General features: G+C 45.0%; 1 protein-coding gene across 5 annotated transcripts; it reads left to right on the top strand.

The window, feature by feature from the left end:
* The first annotated feature begins 49 nt into the window (after positions 1–49).
* Positions 50–20,988, top strand: ATPSCKMT (ATP synthase c subunit lysine N-methyltransferase). Of its 5 annotated transcripts, XM_089908682.1 has the most exons (6): positions 64–330; positions 6,204–6,493; positions 8,038–8,175; positions 9,708–9,758; positions 16,027–16,108; positions 16,510–16,621. In XM_089908682.1, the coding sequence occupies exons 1-5, from the start codon at positions 318–320 to the stop codon at positions 16,087–16,089; spliced, it is 555 nt and encodes a 184-aa protein (XP_089764808.1). In that variant the 5' UTR covers positions 64–317; the 3' UTR covers positions 16,090–16,108; positions 16,510–16,621. The 5 variants fall into 5 exon arrangements, with proteins under 5 accessions (XP_022437092.1, XP_089764806.1, XP_089764808.1 ...); XM_022581384.3 differs by having other exon boundaries at positions 50–330; positions 15,082–16,623; XM_089908680.1 differs by lacking the exons at positions 16,027–16,108; positions 16,510–16,621 and adding an exon at positions 13,741–15,075 and having other exon boundaries at positions 62–330.
* Positions 20,989–22,630: the final 1,642 nt, after the last annotated feature.

Below are 22,630 nucleotides of genomic sequence, written 5' to 3'. Positions count from 1 at the left end.
GCTGAGACTTATTTCTTACTAGAGACTAGTTTAACGCCGGACAGTACCTTCTGGAATCAGCGGCCTTCGGAAACTTCTATCATCCAGGAAGCTGTGGGGGGAAGTTGGGAGACACGGACGGGAACTTGAGAACCCACAAGCCAGAAGTAGATGGAAGTTCAACATTTATTAAATCTATAAAATTGACTATTTCTTGACAGTGGTTCCCAACGAGGAGCTCATTTACTTAGAGCATTATTTTCTCCCTCTTTCCCACCCCGGCTCCGAGAATATGGTAGAGTCCACTTCCTGTTTTTAAAACTACCGGAGATCTCGCGATGGAAGGAGGAGGTGAGCGCGGCCGGGCGTGGTGGTGTGTTCCGGGCGCGGGTGCGGGCGCGGCGTGGGCCTTCTGGGCCTGGTGGTCAGTCAGTCGGGATGTCAGCAATGCAGCAGGTCCGTGTCGGCGCGGCGGGACTGGGAGCTGCGGGGCCGCTGCTCGGGCTCGAGGTCTGGGGTTCGGTGCTCAGTGCTTGTGCCTGCGGCGGTCCTGGTATCTGGCCACCAGGAACTGTTCTCAGCGCTTCAGAGCGAATAACTCACTTAATCCGGAACGGTCTTCTGAGATGTGGGCACTGGAGTCACACTGTCCGGGTGGGGATCACAGCTCTGCCACTTACTAGCTGTGTCTTTGGAGAAGTGAATTGTCTGCAAAAATGGCAATAGTAACAGTAGCATCTCTGTTTACGGCTGCTTTACGGATTCAGGGAGAACAGTGCCTGGTCCCTAGCAAGCTCTGTTTGTTTGTATTATGTGTTTGTTAAAGAGATTTGTTTGTATTTGTTAAAGAGATCACCGTTTTGCACGAATACTCCAGTAACTTGCCCAGAGTTACCCAGCTACTAAGAAGCAAAATGGCCTGGCCTTGCGCTAAGAGTCCCACTTTGAAGCCCTGCGTTGTGCTGCCTCTGAAAGATCTTTTCCTGGCAACCCTATCTAAGTAATACCAGGTCCTCTGAATCCCCTCTGCTGCTTTTTCTTCGGAGTGCTGATCACGACGTAATAGTTTCTAGGCTTAGACTTTGTTATGGGTTTCCAGTCTCCCTGCACTCTAGCTGCTGTAGAATAGGGACTTACCCTGCTGTATTATTCCTAGCCTTTATCGGCTGCTCAGATGTTGAAATGAATGCGTGGGTTATAACATTTAACTGTGGCCTGAAAGTTAAGAACTGGCTTTGTCAGTGGATGCTTGGTGGTGGGCATTTAACCTCTCCTGTTGCTTGGCTCACTTCAGTGATGCTCCGAGGACATTTTGGCTCTGGTCTCAATTCACTTTGGCTTGGCCAAGTCAGTGTTTCCTCATTCACAGTGATGAATCCTGTAATCCATTTGGTTCATTAGATTGTCCTGAAGTATAGGAAATGTCTAATGATGTCCCCTATGCAGTTTATTTCCTGTCAAAACATGGAAAAAAAGTTTTTTTCTAATGTCAGTACATTCTCTATTTCAAAAAGACACAGATGACGTTAGACCAGTACAAGAAAGGCTTCTTAAGGGACAAAATAATATACGTTAAAGGGACATAAAATATATGCTGTAGTTTTTCAGCCTGTATGTATATGCAAGTACACGGTGAACAGCCCTAAAATATTGTGACGTTCAAATATAAACCCCACTTTAAACAAACGGCAGGTCCCAATCCCCAAAAGGCCTGGCCTTTCTTCCTGGCCTTTTTCCTTTGGCTTGAACTTGGATAAGAACCCTGTATCTTTTTGTGCCTCTCACTGCCTCTAGCTTTGGCTGACCCAAATCTGTCACTGAAAATAGAGATTTTCAACCATTATCAGAAGTCAGTAACTAGGCAAGGCTGGAGACAACAGAAGTTCACTTTTTTGGGTCATTTACTTTCAACAACTGGCTCCCTCCAAGTGCTCAAAAATAGCCAATGGTCCCCACAGCTCTCATGTAAAGGAATGTTGCCATGTTCAAAAGAGCACATGTGACAGAAATCTTATGTCATTTATATGACAGTAAGACTGAATCTAACATGTTCCATCCAGAGGATTAGACATTTGTAGAAGCAGTCTTGATTTTAGCTTTGAATCTTTAAGAATTGGTTTTCACTGATAAAAATCAGTACATTTTTTTACAGAACGGACATAGCAATATTTTGGATATATACATTGGATTTACATAGTAACTTCTTCAAAAGCTCATGCAAGTTTTTGTGACGTTGAAAGACTTTTGCAGGTCTAAAAACTTGACAGAGAAGATTGAGTGATTTCATCAAGGGATACGCTGCTGCCAGTGTTGACTTTCTAAAAAACACAAATACTGTAGTGCTTTTGCACAGAAAGTTTCATCCCAGTGCATAAGAATAAAGTACATGTTTAACCTGGTGTGAAAGGGCTCCCCCGTCCTTCCTGTCTCCCACCTCGTGCTCATCAAACTGCTCCCCCACCTTCCATGACTTGGTTCCAAGGTGTCCATCCTTCTTTTGAGAATGTCCCTTTTCTAATACAGGCATCCTTTGCTTTTTGAAAATGAACTTGACACCACTTTGCTTTCGTGAAAAACCTACATTAGCCCCTGTTTTCCCAAACTGAAAGGAGTCCAAAGAAGGTTTTTGCTTTCATGACAAAGGGGGAAAAGGGAACACAGTGTGCTGAATTAGTTTTGCAGGGAGCTGTCCCGGAGGCAGTGTGCACCCCGGCAGCGGGAGCAGCCCCGCCAGGCTCCTTCCCCAGAAACCACACTCAGCATCCAGCCGCCACAGCCCTGAACTGTGTCTAGGAGCATCTGTGCTTCACCTAGATTTCTTTTGCTTTAAGCCGTTTGGCTTACGAAAGATTTCATGGAAACACTCTGCTTTTGGACAGTGGGGGAAACCTGTACCCTCACGCCCCGCTCAGATTCTGTTTCTGCCGACACCTTCCCGGTTCCATCATTGGGATCAGTCTTTCCTCCACCTCCTGTCGTATTCCCATGGCGTTTGGTACACGTTAGAGCATCTCTCACAACCTGCCTTGTAACTGTCTCCACTGGGCCCCCACCACTCACTCAGGCTAATGGGGGCCCTGAAGACCAGGAGTTCATCACATCTTTTGCTGATTAAGTTGAAGGGCCCCTGTGTACACAGGTGAAACCGTTTGGGTCATCTGACTCGTGTTGGTCTAATCAACTCCCTATTGGCTTATGCTGACTAGAGAAACAGCCCATCAACAGACAAGTGGATAAACAAAATGTGGGCTATCCATACAGTGGGATATTAAATATTTGGCCAAAAGAAGGAATAAAGTGCTGATACATAGTACAACATGGATGAATCTTGAGAACATTATGCTAGGTGAAAAGTCACTCACAAAAACCACATACTGTATGATTTCACTCATGAAAGTCTGCTTTCTTTAGAGACAGAAGGCAGATTTGTGGCTGCTTAGGGCCAGAGGGGCAGGGGGGAGGATGGGGGGTGATGGCTAAAGCATAAGGGGTTCCTTCCGGAAGTAATGAAGAAGTTCTGAATTTAACTATGGTGATGGTTACACATATCTGAATCTACTAAGAACCTTTGAATTGTACACATCAAATGGGCAAATGGTATGATATATGAATTACATCTCAATAAAGCTGTTAAAAATGATTGAGCCCCCCCGTGATAGTATTGAGAGTAATAATAATAGTGGCCAGTAGTCATCACTTTCTCTCTCGGGCTGTGCTAAGGGCTTTATATGCATTGTTTATTTAACTGACCCAATAACTCTGTAAGGATAGTATTATTTTAGAATGTTACAGGCAAGAAAAATTAGCCTTAGCAACAGCTTAACTAGTGCCACACAACCTGTTCAGTTCTGAGACTCCAGAGTTGTGTGGCTGGAATCTTCCTAACCACTGTCCTCTACAATTGGAATGCCTGCAGGAGGATTTTACACAAGGCATGACAGATGTGCCTTGACTTAAAAAAAAAAAAATCAAATGCACTTCTATTAGCATGTAAGTCCTCCATACAATGCTGAAAAGTATAAAGGAGAATGTATTTAAAACTCTTGCTTTCTATCAAACACGATCACTTTCCTAAACTTTACGTTTACTTTACTTCCATCGCCTGCATCAGCAATAGACTTCTGTTGTTGTGTCTGAACTGGTTTTCCTCCCTGACACTAGTTGTAAAACTCGCTTCAGGGCACCTCGGGCAGCAACAACAAAGCTGCAACAAAGATGCTGAGGTGGGTCAGCTCCTCCCCCCACCCCCCCCAAGCAGTGACTCACAGCCGTGGGCCAGCTTCTGGTGTGTCCTGTGTTCACATTTGGACCTCACCACAGCTGTGACAGATTACCACATCTTATGGGTATGGTAGGTGGAAATAGGTCCATGTTTGAATCCCTGGACCCTGCGAGGCCGCTTACCTGGGGAGCAACTTGGCAGATGAGGTTAAGTTAAGGACCTTGATGTGGGGGAATTATCCTGGCTTGTCTGGGGGGGCCAGTATGCTCACAAGGGGAGGATCCCTTTCCTATAAAGGAAAGGGGGGCAGGGCTGTCAGAGGAGGTGTCGCGATGGAAGCAGAGGTTGAGCGATGTGGGACCGGTGGCCGAGGAATGCGGGTGGCCCATCCTACCCTAGAGCTTCCAGAAGGAACACAGCCAGCCTATTTCAGACATCTGACCTCCAGAACTGTACGTTAATAAATGCGTGTTTTTATTTATTTATTTTTCACACACACACACACACACACACACACACACACACACTGTATTTTATTTTTACAGGAGATAAATAGACTGACACCAAGCATTGTAAATGGATGACCACGACAAAAGCAACAATGACTGCAATTACCAAACACGAAACACACTCACACTGTGTCATAATATTGACATTCAGTCCAGGAATCCTCCCCTGTAACAGCTCCTTCCCTTTGCAGTGAAAATTGATTTATATGTTTTTTGCCTCTGAGTCCTTGTGGGATTTTTTTTTTAAATTCAAACAGGAAGTCACAAAAATTAAAATCATCCGCATCAGCCCTGCGTGGTGTTCGAACCCCCCAACTCTGTGGTTATTTCTTGCAGCAGCAGCAGGAGACTAACCCAGTGGGCCTTTTGTACGGCTTACTAACGCCAAAACTATGAATACTAATGCCTTCGATGGATAAGACTCTGTTGTCGCCCCTCCTCTCACTCTCCTTTTTCCTGCAGATTCCTGTGGTTTTGGTCTTAGTGCCTCAGCGTGGTTGAGAGCTGGTTCAGGGCAGCGATGGGCTTGTTCCCTGTGGGGTTCAGGTGCTGGGCGGTGTTCTGAGTGCTCTTCCTGTATCCGCTTGTTTCATCCTCACAAGGATCCCATGATCCTCACCTTACAGAGGAGGAGACTGAGGTTCGGAGAGGTGAAGGGTCACAGCTCTTAGTGAGGGGTGGAGCCAGGGTGCTGACCTTGGCAGCCTCTGCAGCCCTTCGCTCTTGTGCTGTGCTCATCATTAATCCATTTAGAAATTAATTTCAAGTCAATTTCAACTTAAAAAACTTGAGATCCTATTAGGAATACTGTTCTAAAGGATAAACTCAAGAGGAGGTTATGTAAGTTACCATTTGTTTCCTCTGTAATCAGTGACTAGAGTTTGCTTTATTCTGTACTTGTGATAACATTGAAATGCTTATTTTATTTTTTGTTCTTTGTGGCTCTGCTTTAAAAATCTCCTTATTACCATATTTAGTAAAACCTGAGTTTTGTCTCCTCTGTACTTCAGAATTGAATTTGTACAACTGGATAATTGATGCCTGACCAATTTTGATGTAGAATACTTTCATCCTATTTGAAATAGGGTAATAATCAGACATTTTCATGCTTATTTCTTTATGGGGCTTTGTTCTGAACCATAAAAATATGGAGTACATAGTTAATATTTGAATTAATGGATACTGATTCATAAAATACCAAATAGATTGGAACACATTGTTTTCTAAGGATGATGCCTAGAAAAAAAATCAATATGTTGGAAAGAAAAGGTTTTAGTCTTCCATGAGTATTGAATACTTTTCTGTAAAACACTTTAGTTGCTGGACTCTAGAACTCATTGTGGAATTCTACATTTGTAATTTAAATTGTATTGAGCAAAATTATCCTTTAAAAAGCATGAGTTTATTTGTCAATAAGAATTGTAAAAAAACCCCACTATCTTGGATTTCCGATTTGGTGCTACATATATCTTTTCTGCTTGCTCTCAATCCAGGGACACCCCCAGAAACACTTAAAGAAGAAAGGCAGTCAGGATGTGTTCCACCTACAAGTCTTGAGGGCAACAGTTTGAAGAAAAGCAATTGGGGGTTCTTATTTACTGGCATTGTTGGGGGGACGCTGGTGGTCGTGTATGCTGTGGCCACACCGTTTATAACACCAGCCTTCCGAAGAATCTGTTTGCCTTTTGTACCTGCAACTGCAAAGCAGATTGAAAATGTTGTGAAAATGTTGCGCTGCAGGAGAGGACCCCTGGTAGACGTCGGTAGTGGCGACGGACGTATCGTGAGTTATGCGAAGATGTTTTAAGGTTTATGTTTTTTTAGGTTTTAAGGTTTAAAATTTCTGTTTCACATTTCTTGTGAGGCTTATGCAAAGACTTGCTAAATTGACAGCCTAATAAAGTAGTCATTTAATTTTGTGTTTGTTTGGCTGAACTTCTAAGCCCTCCAGCGGGATTTTGGAATTTATTTTTCTCAGATTTAATTTTTCTTAAAGGTGAAAGTGCACTGTAGATCTGCCAGGTAAAAAGGAACAATTAATTTGTAATTATGAAATTGTCCATTAAAAAACTTAGGCAGTAGAGGTGGCATAACCAGAAGAAACATGTTAAGTCATGTAGTTTGTTTTACATTTTTTGCATCATAAATGCTTCTACATTTACCTGTATTTATACAAGTATCATAATTCCTGTGTGGTAATATTGAGTTAAATAAGGAAGAGCCAATGTGTTGAGCCCTACTTATCCAAAAATCAGACTTTCAGTGACTTCAGCTCATTGTGACCCCAGCTGGGAACCTATAAATAAAGACTTAAAGCCACTGACTGGCCAACAGTGTCCCTCGCTGGGCAAGGTGGCACCCTCTTTAGGCCTCCCTCCGGATGATGAGCACAAAGTGAGGATAGCAGAAGCATAGGCTCGTGTTCTGGAAACATTTAGTGTGGAAACCAGCAGGGTACAGCACCTTTCACTGCCCCTGCAGACGTGGACCCTGCAGTTTCATGGTAGTGACCTGGAATAATCAGCAAGAGTGACTTGTTTTGAAGAAATCAGGGGATGTATATATTAACTAGGAGGACATTTTAAAATCCAGATATGAACGCTTTACATCTCTGGATCGTCTCTTTCTGGTTTCTAAGAAAATGGCAAAGGGGCGACACTGTAGTTACTTGGGAAATTGCCGTAGATGGGACAGTTCCTTCAGGGCTGCTTCCTTGGACAGTGGTGGCAAAACAGGGTGAGCAGAGACCCCAGCCCAGCCCACCGTCCCTCTCACCTTTGGAGGCCGGGGGCATTCGGCACTTGACTTTATCCTGACTCGTTCCATTTTGTTTTTACCCGTTGTCGATTTTGAGCGAACCATCTTTAAATACCAAGGAAATGTGTAATTAATTGCAGGTTCCTCACTGACTGGTTGTTCGCATTGCATGTTACAGCTAGTTCACAAAACAGTCTCCAGGCACGCTCAGTTCGCCTGCTGCTGTTCCGTCAGTGATGGAAGGAGAAGGCAGGTTTTCAGAAACTTTTTGTCAGCCCTTCCTGGGGTGGGCCAGTCCAGAATGAATCAGGCAGCTGTCCAAAGCAAGCCTGTTCTGATGCTCAAGGTGAAATCTTCGACAGAAAAATAAGAAAACTGAGTTTAAATGGACAGGCATTACGTTGTCCACAAAGCTATTGTAACTTCAGAGCCCCACCTTTAAATGGTGTCTTGAACAAACACCTTTTGATTGGATGTTTTATGATTATAGACCATAAGTAGGAAGTTTTCATATCATTTGACTATGTGAGTTGATGTTTTTCTTATTTTGAACATGGCCTCTCCCCACAGGTAATAGCAGCTGCAAAGGAAGGATTCACAGCTGTGGGTTATGAATTAAACCCCTGGCTCGTCTGGTACTCCAGATACTGCGCTCGGCGGGAAGGGGTGCAGGCATCGGCCAGATTTTACATCTCAGACTTGTGGAAGGTAAGTAAGGCAGAGGATGGTGCTCGGAAACTCCACCCCCAAACTTTATAATTCATGATTAGTATGACTGAAAACTGAAGATGTATTAAAAGAAGAAATATAAGTGTATATTTCAGCATAATGAAATGTGAACAGCTTTTAAATTGATACATTTTACAAATCAACACTAGAGTAGAAACTTCAGGTTTATAACTTATAGGTCATGTGAATACTACCATTTTATTTACTCAATTTAAAAAGTTCTCATTTCTATTTATTATGCAGTGATAAGATTTTGATCTCTTTTGGAAGTCTTATGCATCGTAATATAGGCATTAACTTGTTAATGTCATTCTTGGTAAATAGTAGGGGTGTGTGTGTGTGTTTGTATGTGTGTATGTGTGTGAGTGTGTTTATTTGTGTGTATATGTATGTGTGTGTGAATGTGTGTGTGTATATGTGTGAGACTGTTTATGTGTGAGTGTGTATATGTGTGTTTGTGTATATGTGTATATGTGTGTGTATGTGTTTGTGTGTATGTGTGTTTGTGTATGTGTGTGAGTGTTTGTGTGTGTCTGTGAATGTGTGTATTTTTGTGAGTGTACATGTGTGTTTGTATATGTGTGAGTGTGTATATGTGTGGTATATGTGGTTTATGTGTGTGAGTGTGTATATGTGTGTGTGAGTGTATGTGTGTGAGTGTGTGTATGTGTGTGAGTGTGTGTGTGTATGTGTATACATACCTAGAGAGAGACAGAGATGGTGCAGGAGAAAAGAAGGGATCCACCAACCATGCTGTCATGGTTCCTTCATGTCTTCATAAAGCACAAGATATTTCCAAGTTTACTTGTTCTCTAAAAAGCGCCCTGTAATTTTGCTTTAGGAATGCTCCATAAAATGCTCTTTCTTAAATAACAATTTCCCATTGTAATATTGTCATCAGTAGCTTATAAAAATTCACTCGAGTTTTATTCTGTATATACGTAAATGATCTCTCCATAGAGTAAATAAAACTTTTATTGGGCACTAAGAATTTTGACTGGCGAAGCACTTTTCCCCCCAGTTTTCCAACTAAAGACCATTTCATTGCATTTTTTACTTAGTATTTTAGAGAAGAGGAGGGGGTCTAGAATTCTAAGGATGGCTCAACAGGAAAAACAGGTGGTTCTGAAATCCCTTGAGCTCTTGCTAAGCTCGTTTGGTAGAGAGTGGAGTAGAAAGTGGGCCAGGGGTGCAGACGGCCCGGGCTACCTGGATGAGTACCAGTGGTCCCTGGATGAGTCACTGCCTTTCTGATAGTTGACCCCGGGCGGCCCTGCATGGAGTGGCTGTGAAGATGAGATGAGATAACTTACGGGAAACTTTTGGAAAACTGTCACAGATGAACTAACGCGGGCGAAAGTGTGAATGTGGGAAATCTTAAAAAGGACCACTCTTTGCGAAAACCCACTGTTGGGTGAAATGGGAAACTGCTACTCATTTTGAAATAAAACTTAAGCTAATGTTTGGCTTTCAAAAATTAACCTGTGAATTGTTTTTTCCCTCCCCTTTAGGTCACTTTTTCGCAGTACTCAAATGTTGTTGTCTTTGGCGTGCCCCAGATGGTGAGTATGCACTCTCCTGCCCCCTGCGTGTTTGGTTCTAGGTTATGAGGGGGCTTCCAGCCCGAACAGACCACGTATCTCAGGCCTGCTCCCCCATGTGCAAAATGACAGCCTCCCAAGATTCTGAGGGAACATCGGATTTTAGATCATTGGTTTAACAAAGTACTTCAGGGCCCTAGAAGATTAATCATAAAAGATCCAGTCTTGTAGTTTAAAACTTTTGCTTTAGATAAAGGTCTCAATGATCTACCTAAGCCCTAAAAATTCCAGTCTGAAAACTGCTTTATGAGCTCCTGGTGTCTAATACGGGTGGATATTTTCACGTTCACTCACTTATATTCTGCTGAAATCACTTGGGAAAGTTAAGGGGATGTTCCCTTGGAGTTGATCATTCCTTGGATTTTGCAGTGAGATGATTTTCAGGGTGCATGAGCGTTGACTAGTTTCAGCTGACCTCAGTTGACTGATTTGTATTGAACTCTGACTCTGTACTTTCACAAGTGAAAATGCTGCCGCATCAGACTGAAAATGATCCTAAATTTAGCCTTTGGAAAGGTGACCAGAATGGGATGCTTTCATTGTAATTGTTGGTTTACAGACCATAGTAAGAAATCCCCCTTCACTTTTCAAAGTATATAATTGTAGCCATAATAATCTTGGTAAAATTGGATGTTTGCTGAAATGCCACTGTATGACTGATGTGGTTTTTAATTTAAAAAAAAAAGGAATTTACTTTTTTTGTTGTTAAGCCTTCTTATTCATACCTTATTTTTTGTTTAAGATGTCTCAACTCTGGAGAAGTTTTGTCTTACTATTAGGACTTTCAGTGCGATGCCATTTTCTTTAAAAAGTCTATTTAGAAGTGCTTTTGTTAGAAAATTTTGAAAGTGACAGGAGTTTATATGTTCGTAATTCTTAGCAAGCCTAAAATTAAGATGAAACCTCCGCATCTACACTTCTGTTATAGAAATGAAAAGAGGTAGAAAGGCATGATCCCTGGTTATTAAAAGAAAAGAAAAAAAACTATTTAGGATCATAGAATTGCTATGGAATTTGATGGTTATTTCCTACTTATTGTGAAGTTTGGGCATTCTTTTGGAATAATTAGCATTTTGGGGCAAATAACTTTAATTTGAAATCTGTACTTTCTAAAAATAGAAAGTTGATATTTATTCCTCGCTGTCTTGAGAGGCCCCGGGGTGGCTGCAGCAGCTGTGTCCCAGTCGGGGGCAGCAGTGGCCTTTGCTGGGCTCTAGTTCCTTGTGCTTCTAACCACTTTTGTAGTCAGTTTTGGGAACTGTTCACTCAAGGGAAATAAGAGTGTGTAATTTTGATGAATACTGTTACGATTATTGTCCATTCTTCTGTACACAGAGAAATCTTAAATAAGGAACTTGCAGCATTTCACTGTTCCCAGAAAAAGGGAGCAGGTGAAATACACGAAGCACCCACTTTCCCTGGGTTAAGAGGGATTCAGCCAACTGGGAGTCTTCCATGCAGGGGGATCGATCGGGGTGCAGGGCCCAGATGGCTTCTGCGGGTCTGGGGGCCCCGGTTTCCGGGTGGAGGGCCCTGCTTTCCCCCTTGTCAAGCTTTGCCTACGTGGAGGCAGTGAGCGGAGGGGAGTGCTCCCAGGGGACTCACGGGGCCGGGTTGGCCCTCTGCGGGTCGTGTGAGCGCTGGAAAGTTCTTCAACCCGTCTGGGCCCCATCATGCCATTTTCTGTTAATAGAATGCATTTCCCTGGCCAGTTTCCTGGCAGTGGCTCGGTGGCCGGACAAAGCCAGCATGGCAGGAAAGGCTTCCAATGGCAACTGAAGCACACATAGGCCGCGAGAAGCCGGAGGATGCTTAGGGAGCTTCAGAGGTGGGGACCCTGGTGTTACATATCCTCACTCTGCTCCTGGTACTGGGCTGGTGCTTCCTAGCAGCTCTGTGCAGTGGTAGCTCAGATGAGAGCGGCCCTGACCTTTGATCCTGGGTGTGTGTCTGGCGTAGCAGGAGTAAGGGTGCCAGTGGACCTGGCAGGCCAGTGCTCGGATGGTAAACAGCCGCACTTAACACAAGCTCATGCCCCAAGAGTGTCTTTTTGGAATGTGGGACAGATCGGTTGTGTCCTTGTTGAAAACCCTTCTGTGACTTCTTGCTACCTGAAAGCAGTGAGGGTAAGGCCCCGCCCTCCACATAGCCCGAGTGGTCCTGCTTCCGCCAGCCCTCTGCACACCAGCTCCATCCTTCTCTTGGCCCTTAAACTGCACTGTGTGGGGCTGTGTGTGTCCTTTCCTCCGACTTCAGTGCCCCCAGCTCTGGGCCTGGTTAGGGAGCGTCTGCTCAGCACTCGCAGGTCGGATGTCTTTTCCTTCGAGGAGCCATCCCTGATCGCCCTGTGAGACAAGCCCCAACACCCCCGACTTCCAGAGCCCTTTCCTCTCTCTGAGGACACATGGCCGCACGTTTCCTTGTGCGATGGCTTTGGTGCTGTCGGCCATGGGCACCGCGCACTGTGAGCTCAGGAGCAGGGCGGGCCTGTCGTCCTCGCTGCCAGACTTCCAGCTCAGCAGCACCCGGCCCAGTGATGGCCCAGGAAACGTGTGTCAAACGAACGGACGAATATCGTATAAATACACCCATTAAGTACACTCTTCCAGTGAGCTGTTAAGTTTCGTAACTTCAGAGGATGTGACTCCTGTACTTTCAGTTAGGAATCCTGTTATGACCTGATGAATGAAAACACTATCATCATGTTCTGATCAAGAAACATGATTCATGAGCGAATCGTTTATCATTCATTCATTCATTCAACAAGTGTTCATTCAGGGCCCACTAAGCAGCAGACCCTGTTCTGCTCACTTGGAATACTTTAGTGGATGAAAAAGAAAAACATCCCCGCCCCAAGGTATTTGTATGCTAGTGGGGAGAGCAGGTATTCAGTGAGATGTCTGTGTACTGACAGAATGTGTCGTACGATAAAAGGGGGTCAGTGCCGTGGGGCTAACTGAAGCGAGAGAGGGACGGGGCAGAGACTGTCCTGAAAAGGGGACCCGTAGAGGCGAGGGGGGAGCCGTGTGGCCGGGTGGTCGGGAAGAGCGGTCCAGGCAGAGGAACAGCCACTGCGAAGGCAGAGGTGCTGAGGGGTGTGTGCCTGCAGGTTCCAGGAGCAGCAGGGAGGTGGGCGGGAGGAGGGGAGCAGGGGAGAGGTGGGGTCCGAGAAGAGACAGGGCTTGGGCGGGAAGGACACAGGCTGCCATGGGGAGCAGATGGGGAGGAGCCAGGGGACGGGGTCTGAGCTCTGGCAGGCATCCGGGGCCATCGATGGAGCAGCTGGTGAGAGGTGGTCCAATTCTGGATGCGTCGTGAGGAGAGAACCAACAGGGTGAGCAGGCAGATCCAGTTGGGGGCACGAGGGAGGAAGGAGCCCAGGGCGCCCCAAGGTGTTTGGCCTGAGCTGCTAGAGTTTGCTGAGCCCAGAAAGGTGCAGGCAGAGTGCGCAGGGGCGGGAGGGGAGACCAGGAATTCCACGTGGCCTGTGCAGTCTGGGACGCGTGTGGATACGTCAGGTGGGCGGTGGTGGACGCCAGGAGTCTGGGGCGCGGGAGGGAGGGCTCGTGGGACATTAGTGCCAGGAGTTGAAGCCAAGGAGTGGCTGAGGTCACCTGGGGAGGGGCCGGAGCCGTGTAAGGCCTGAGCCTTGACCCCCAGCAAAGGACTCGAGGGGAGGGGGAGGGGGAGGGGAGGGGGAGGGGGGAGGGGAGGGGGAGGGGGAGAGCAGGTGTGTGTGTGGGTTACTCCAGAAGCCAAGAGAAGCCCGTTCCAGGGAGGAGTGACCAAGCGGCTTGGAGCTGCGGGTGCACTTCTCTAGTGTGTCTTACACCTTTGAGCTGGTTTCAACTTACGTTTAAAGTTTTGAAGATGTAATTAGAATACGATGAGTTCGTGTCACTCTGAAACATGTAATTGTATGAATAATTTTGAATTTCATTAGGCGGACATGGCACATCACGGCTTCTCTTTGTGTATGATATCAAGACCCAGGTTTGTTGCGTATTTATGTGTAATTTAGTCAGTTAATTTCTTATGATTGAAATAGTGCCTTTCATTTGTACGTTTATCTTGACTTAGCGTATGACAGTCATTTGGAAATAAAAGATCTGTAAAAGAGAAAAGAAGAATGGTAATGTGAATAAATTTATAATTGTCGTTTCTGTGAACAAAATTACCATAAGAAACATCTGATATTTTGGAAAAACACATATTGTCCTATTCTTTGCTTATTTAATTTTTTCCTTCAAGGAAGAAAACTTTTCCCTTTTTTTATTTTTTAAAAAAGCAATCTTTTACTAGCAGTTAAAAGAATGGAAATATTCCATCCTTAATGGAATTCATTCTTTGTTATCTTGGTATTGATTCTAATGAAGAATCAGAATTCTGGCTCACTGCAGCCATAGGTCATGTAGAGGAGTTTTTCCAAACCTTTCTTTAAAGATATATAAGTGAGGAATAAAATCTTCCTAGAAGCCCTATTGATTCATTCATCTTGATTTAATTGGTTACTTTTAAAGGGAGTAGGTTTTGCTCATATCTTGGTTTCTAAATATCATTTCTCACTCAGAGGAACCAGGAATGTTTGAGAAATGGCTGATCCCAGGGCTGAGGAAGGGAAGATACAAAAACCTGGAACATTTTGTTGAGCCCAAATAGCAGGAGGTGTTCAGAATGTTTGATGGGGCACATCCACAGGAGAGAGAAGCCAGCTTGAGGGAGTTCCCAGTGGCCAAGCTGGGACAATTTGTGTGCTAGAATAAACAAGAACGATGGTGGGTTGTAACCCATAGAATGAAGTGAGAATCCAGGAGTTCACACTTAACAGTGATGGAGAGACAGAGGAGAAAGCTATTCCTCGATGTTTTGACTGTCGATCTGGGAGGAAGGATGGAATTAGCAAATTGCCACTTTCAATCCTTACAGTAAAATTTGACTCAGGCAGAATCATCAGGAATGCTGCATCGAGTGGGGGCAGCTGGATGAGTAACAGGACATTTGCATCTTCTCAAGGCGTCTCCCCGCAATTGCTTACCCATTGCAAAGGAGCAGTAGTAACCACACTGTGGAGACACCAGAAAGCTCCTTGCCCGAGTGGTACATCACCCTCAAAGCAGGAGGACCCCGTGGGCTCGGGATCGTGGAGCCCTGCGAAGTCCACAGCCCCGCTCGTGGGGCGTTGCCAAGGAGGCACGCACCAAGTCATCATGAGCGTGTGTCAGAGGGACGCCCGGTAAATAACTGGCCTGTGGTTTGTTTTTTTTTTTTTTTTTGCGGTATGCAGGCCTCTCACTATCGCGGCCTCTCCCATTGTGGAGCACAGGCTCCGGACGCGCAGGCGCAGCGGCCATGGCTCACAGGCCCAGCCGCTCCGCAGTATGTGGGATCTTCCCGGACTGGGGCACAAACCCGTGTCCCCTGCATCGGCAGGCAGACTCTCAACCACTGCGCCACCAGGGAAGCTCTGGCCTGTGTTCTTAAAGGAGGTTATTGTCGTGAGAGACTAACGGAGGCAGAGGAACCATTACAGCTCCATGCAGTGTGGGAGCTCGGCTGTGGGACAATGTGAAGGACATTACTGGGACATTTGACAAAATTGGGATGCTATTGGAATTATTATTACTGGAATACAATGTTAAATTTCCTGAATTTGATAATTGTGCTGGGTCTCTTTCTTAGAAAACACCAAAATACCAAGGAGTAAAGGGGCATGTTGTATACGACCTGTTCTCAAGTGGTTTAGAAAAAATGTGCAGAGAGAGGGGAAGAGAGCAATAAGACAAACTGTTAAAAATTGGTGAACCTGGGTAAAGGAATACAGGAGTTCTTTGCTCTATTCTTGCAACTTTTCTATAAATTTGAAATTATTCCAAAATAACAAATTAAAGGAATAAAGTAGAAAAGATGTTTTTAGGAGGTGAAGGTGGTACTATAATTTTAGGACCTGAAGATAAAATTTTAAGCAGCTGTTAATTTGCTGACATAATTACAATATCAGTACTCTTAGCAAGCAGTAAAACTCCTCCTTCACAGATAGATTAGTAATAAAATTATGCAAAAGTGATAAATAAGAGGATTTTATTTTTTATAAGTTATGTTGACTATCAAGAAATTATCAGTGTATTATGGATGCATTTTTAAAAACTATGAAATATTTCATCATATTTCAAGTTGGTAGAATGTGTATAGTTTTTCATGGTCTAATTATACCATTTTTTGTTGATTTTAGGTGCTGTTGATATTAAGATGTACCATTGCTGTTGGGAAAGAAAAAAAATGTTGCCCATTATAATTCTAAGACAATGTCAATTGTAAGATGTATCCTGATTTCAGACATGTTAAAAATGTGGAAAAAGATAAGTAATTGAGACAGGGTAGATTGAAATGTTTAGGTAGGTAAATAATTTAAGGCTGCTTTTCACATTAATTACTGCCACATCACGATTTTAGTCAGGAGAGTGGAACTCTGTGATACACATCTGCTATAAATGGCAAATTTTATAATTGATACTAGAATATTCTTATAACTGTTGTTCATGTGACTTCTGTATTTTAATGGATTATTTGATGATGTATTTATGCCTAGGAGTGACATTTTTACAATCAGTAATTCTGCACAGGCTTTTTTCAGGGATGCAGATACAAAAGGACATTGAGAAGTCATTTCCTCGGACTATCCGCTCACTGAAATGATGGCTGTCGTTCTCCACAGATGCTGCAGTTGGAGAAGAAGCTTGAGCTTGAACTTGAGGACGAGGCTAGAGTCATTGCTTGCCGGTTCCCCTTCCCACACTGGACCCCAGCCCAGGTCACGGGGGAGGGCATAGACACCGTGTGGGCCTACGATGCCAGTTCTTTCAGGAGAAGTAAGAAAAGGCCCTGAAGATCCGTGCATTTCCAGTTGGTCATTCAAATATAAACTTTATCCAGGGAGTTTTCTGAAGTGTTGGGAGTCTTTGATTTTATAGAGACTTAAGGCTGTGTCTTCAGCAAAGAGTATATTTTTCCTTGTTATGGAATGAGAAATTATGATTGCTTCCCTTAACTTTTGGAGAAAATAAATATAAGTTGAGAACGGCAGGTAGATTTAAAGCCCCTTTCATGGTGTGTCAAAACAAATGTGCTTACTGCTTTTCATGCACTTGGGTGTGTGAAAATATGGATGAGCTATGGTCATGTTGATGGGTGGGAGAGATGTCAGCAGCTCTTCACATTATAAAGAGCATGCTTTAATGCCACAGATGAGAATAAACAATTTAAAGAGAGAAGCATTTGCAAATGTTTGCAATTTCCTGTAACTTTATTCACACTTGAGATTTATCTCTTTTTTTTCTGTACTAGGTCAAAATTAATTTTCTAAAGGATTTAGAGAGGTATTTATATATATATATAGTTTTTAAATTTTTTTTTAAATTTAATTAAGTTATTTATTTATTTTTGGCTGTGTTGGGTCTTCGTTGCTGCATGCAGGCTTTTCTCTAGTTGTGGCGATCGGGGGCTACTCTTTGTTATGATGCGTGGGCTTCTCATTGCGGTGGCTTTTCTTGTTGTGGAGCACAGGCTGTAGGCGCGCAGGCTTCAGGAGTTGCAGCAGGCAGGCTCAGTAGTTGTGGCTCGTGGGCTCTAGAGCACAGGCTCAGTAGTTGTGGCGCATGGGCTTAGTTGCCCCGCGGCATGTGGGATCTTCCCGGACCAGGGATCGAACCCGTGTCCCCTGCATTGGCAGGCGGATTCTTAACCACTGCTCCACCAGAGAAGCCCAGTATTTATATTTTATAACACTTATTAGGAATAATTTGTTCCAAAGTTAGTGGATTACTGTATTTTGTTGAATCTAAGCTGTGTATGTGTGTGTAAATGTGTGTTTATAAATACACATTTTAACATGTCTGAAATTGTGATGTACTTTCTAGTTGATGGTGTCTTATCACTGTAATTGGCAGTGCTGTACTTCATGATGTAGTTGTATGTCACCCACCATAGACAGAATCTCCGATATGATGAACTGTGGTATTCAGAGAAGACACAAGGTGTAGTGGAGTAGTTGGTATGGATTTAATAGTAAAATAAACAGTCCTGAGCTTTGGTGTAAGCCAGACCTGGGTTCAGATCCTGCTTCCTCATTAGCAGGGACCTTGGACAAGAGGCTTTCCCTTGGTTTCCTGAGCAGCCCTGTCGTTGGGATACACTGAATAGGGGGCTGGGGACCGATCTGTAAAACTCATGGCACAAAGTCCATGGCCTGTAAGTGGCGTTTATTATTTCAGACACTAAAGAAAAGCTTGTTCACAGAAGTTGCAGATTATTTCTGCTAGTCACTTCTTTATTTTATGAAAGCAGCCATTTATTTAATATTTCTCATTTATGAGAAGAGACTTGACTGATTTAGATAAAGACAAGTTAAGGAAAACCTCTGAATGTGAGTAGACAAGCTTCACATATCTGAAAAATTAATATTGAATGGTGGTTGAATAATCCTTGTGTATCATGGAAAATAAACTCCCAATTATATACCTGAAATCTAAATACCAAAGCGTTTTAAGAGAGATTTGATATAAAGTGAGATGGTTTGCATCTTTAACTAAACTGATAAAAATATGATCAATTTGATAATCTTCATTTTAGTGAGAAGCCACTGTGGACTCTATTCATTCATTCAGCAAATGGTTATTGAGTGTCTGCTGTGTAATAAGCTTTTCCAATTTAATGTTTAATGACATGCAAGTTCCTGAATCTTATGGGATTTGTGTTCTAGAAGAGAGACAAACAGGTGAGTGAATGTCACTGTGTGTGAATTCTCTGGAAGAGGGTGGTGTAGAGAGAAACTGTGTGTCTGGGGTGAGGGGCTGGGATGTTGGGGACATTTGTCAGGTTTTTAGCTGTCACCATCCATCTGTTTCCCAATAGTCCCTGATTTCCTTACGAAGAACAAATTCTTTCTCACTGTGTGTAGTTTTGGTGTCTTCCCCTTGCTGCCACCTTCCATTCCAGCCAGACCTGTAACTTGACTGGGTGCATCTGGAGAGGGACCTCTCATAGCTCCCTGCCAGGAGGGTGGGGTGGGCAGAGGCTGGGTTTTGTGGAACCTTGGAGGTATTCCATAATTTCCTAGACATATTCCTGCTGGACTTGTAGAGGCATCAGGCTATCTGCGGAGTCATGTACGACTTGGCTGTTTTGGGGGTTCCTCCTTTAGCTTCCTGAGAATTAGATGATGCTTGGTCCTGCAGCCTTAGAGACAAACGGACCGTTTCATAGAAGTTCTGTGATTCATGGCATTTGTAGGGTCTTTAATTGATTTTTAGTTCCTAGGTTAAGGATATTGATCAAATTTGCAAACAACACGAGGCAGGGAATGAGAGCTGCTACATTTGATGTCAAAAAATGGGATTCAAAAAATGTCTATACAGATTGAAATCAGAGGCAGGTGCTAACCTGATAAAATTTAAAGTTAAGAAAAACAGTAGAAATACAGCTTAGGGGTCATGTAGCATAACAGGAGCCTCTGTGAACAGACTTGGAGGTTCCATTAACACTCAGGTGCTCAAAGACTTGAGCACATTTCCATCTGAATGCATCTTTCTCTGGAAGCATGGCCCCAGGATCGCAATGCTTGTGTTCCCCAGGTGTGCCAGGTGGGCACCTCATCAGACCCTCAGCCAACTCTGGCATTCAGACTCCTCGAAATGCTTAGCTCCACCAACTGCACATGAAACCAAGTTTAGAAGATGTAGGAAATGAGACTCTTCCACATACATTGTTCACCGTTGCTGGGAGACGGCATGCACCAGGACAGGTGATAGCCAGAATTTAAAAAATGTAAGATTCCTGATATTTAAACCACACAACTGGATACTACCCCACTGCCAAAGTACTTTCCCTGATGGCCAAAATTATTAAAGCCCTGCTGTGAAGAATTCAGTGTCCTCAAGTCCAGGAGCCTTCTAAGCTTATGCTAGTATGTGTATTTCCTAGCTTAGCCCTGGCCGAGCGCATTCCAGAAAAGACCTTGAAGCCATTGCAGAGCATACGACAGGAGTCTACTTAAGTCTCGACAGACAAGAAACACATCCCTTGGTTGTGTGGTGTGGCTTGTTGCCCACTGCGGCCCTAGTGTGATCAGCCCTTTATTAAGATGTTGGAGTCATGTGGGCCACGGTGGAGTATTCCTCACCTGGTCTGGACAGCAAAGTTTGCTGACCCAGGCAGCAGGGGGTGCCAGTAGACCAGCCAAGGGTGTGTGCAGACTCTGCTCCCTCCTGCCCAACAGCCATCTCCCCTCTCCTTGGTGACAGGCACCAGTTATCCAGGTGTCAGGCATCGATGAGTTCAGGGAACGTGGGCCCTGCCCGTTGTCTGATCCCATCCCCTAGGCGTCAGGATGGGCTGTGGGCAAGTAATCCAGTTTCCCCCAGTGAGGTTGGAGGGTCCGTCCGCTGGGAACTTCGGGAAAGGTTTTGCGGCAGTAACACCTGAAGTTTTAGCAGCCATTTTGCAACCACTGGGGAAAAAAGATGAAACCCAAGATACTGAGGCTGGAGGAGCAGAAAGAAGGAAAGACTCTGGGTCTTTCTTTGATGACGCACTGAGTGGCTGAACCGACCTGGAGCCTCTGACTTCAAGACATCTTGTGCGGTGAAGTGATAAAACCATGCTGTTCTTAAGCTGCTTTTACGTGGGTGCTGTGTTATTTGCACCCTCAGCAGCCTGACGGAGACAGGAGGGTTGAGGCTGCATTGGGGCGAGAGGTGCCCGGCAGTGTGAATGAGCCCACTCCCCCTGTCTGGAGGGCACTGGAGGAGGCAACACCTGCTAGCGAGGTTGGAAGGTATGTCTGGAGTGTCCCAGAGAGACGGCGAGCTCCCAGGAGCAGGAAAGCCCGCTCCCAGAGTGGTGTTTGGGAACTCTTTACCAAGTCAAGGGGGCTGTGAACTTGGACGTGGCCTTCACAGTGACATCCGAGGAGAGCATCCTGTCCCTGGGGGCACGGGCAGGGATGAGTAATAGCAGAGCTTCAGCTGTATCCCTGCCCCCAGGGAGTTCTGTAGGGGGAGAGATGATTTCTCAGGATGGGAAAGGAATTAGAAAAAGGAAGAAATCACCTTGGACTGCCTTTCTTGACAGGTAGGGTTGCCAAGTAGAGGAGCTGTGTTATGGACTGCACGTTTGAGTCCCCCAAAATTCCTGTGTTGAAATCCTAACCCCCCCACCCCCCCCACAGTGTGATGGTATCAGGAGGTGGGGCCTTTGCTTTAGGTCATGAGGGTGGGGCCCTCATCAACGGGATTAGTGCCCTGATAAAAGAGACCCCCAGAGAGCTTCTACCACGTGAGGACACAGTGAGAAAAGGGCCATCTATGAACGAGGACGCAGGCCCCCACCAGACTCTGGATCAGCCAGCGCTTTGACTTTGGACTCCCCAGCCTCCAGAACTGTGAGAGGTAAATGCTTGGTGTTTAAGCCCCCCAGTTAGAGCAGCCCGGGCTAAGACAAACTGGTACTTAAGAGAGCCACGCTTGGCACTGCCCAGACTTGTCTGGGCCCTAGCCAGCATTCCCTTAGCTCTGACGAGGAAAGGAAGTTAAAGGGAGCCAAACTTCAAGAGGACTCTCCCATGTGCCGGCTGTGAAGGGCAGCAAACCATCCTGCTGACCTGATGGTCAGGACTGAATAGGCTCCAGAAGTTCTACTGGGCTGTTGGAGGGTGTGGTTGGACCATGCTCGCAAAGGAGGCCTCCCCGGGAGGGGTCTCCTCTCCAGGTCTCCCCTCCAGGCTCACACGGGGGAAACTTTTGGCAGTTTGTCCCTAAACTAACATGGGTGATGTAAAAAACTAGAATTAGAAAAGGGAGCAGAAGAAACCGCATTGATAAGCAGAGTGACTTCTAGATGGTAAAGGGTCCTGAAAAGACATCCTAAGAGGCACAGAGTGGTTGTGATGTTTATCCTGGGTGAGAGACGGTTCGAAGGAAAGATCTTTCAGATTTTGAAGGGCTGCCAAGCAGCAGCAGAAAGGAAAGTGATAACACGGCTGTGTGCCTGGGTTTCCATGCACTGGAACTGTCCCGTTCTCATCCTCAGGGAGGTGGTACCATCTTTACTTATTTTTCCTTTTTTAACCAAGGGGGGGTGGTGGTGTGTCATCATTAACTTGCTCAGTTACAACCTGACCCGGAGGCGCAGGGTCTTACTACACTTGGCTGCTTCCCTGCAATTCGACCTGTTCTGTGGCTCTGGGGTGTGAACTGGGGTCATTGGGTGGGTGCCAGAGGGACGTGACGTTCACCCTCAGGATGAAGTACAGTCCTAATAAAGTCATTTAAAGTCAAAATGTGTTGCCTCTGGACCTGGTGAGTCCCTTGTCACTGGAGATGCTGGAGCAGAGGCTGGACAGCCACTTGGTGGGGATGTTGCCGAAGGGATCCTTCCACAAGCAGGCTGAGTCCTAAGACTTGATGATGATGAGTTTTCCCATCTTAGCGGGGCTGCCAACCTCCGGGGGTCTGGGAGGCATCACAGCAGCCTTCAGCGGTGAAGGCGAATCACACAACTGCAGAACACAGCATCCCCAAACACGAGGAGGCTGTGATTTGCTAACAAGGTAGTTGAAGTACTGGGGTGCAGATGAGTGAAGAGAAACATATCAGGACTCCAGCTGAGAAATGTGTAGGACCAGAGAAGGAAGTTGGAATCTATAACCCCCCTGCCAAGGGCTCAGCTGGAGACAACACAGTTGTGTTCCCTGGGTCCTGATTAAACCAGGGGACTGTTTTTGAAGACTCTGGTGGAAATAGGTCACTAACGGTGCCTCATTCCCTTCTGACACTGCCTCA

This window comes from Delphinapterus leucas, chromosome 3, assembly GCF_059928025.1.
Source record: "Delphinapterus leucas isolate spDelLeu-1000000601 "Yukka" chromosome 3, BTC_Dleu_Yukka2, whole genome shotgun sequence".
Lineage (NCBI taxonomy): Eukaryota > Metazoa > Chordata > Mammalia > Artiodactyla > Monodontidae > Delphinapterus > Delphinapterus leucas.
Note: the sequence above shows the minus strand (reverse complement) of the source record. Positions and strands in the feature narration are given on the sequence as shown.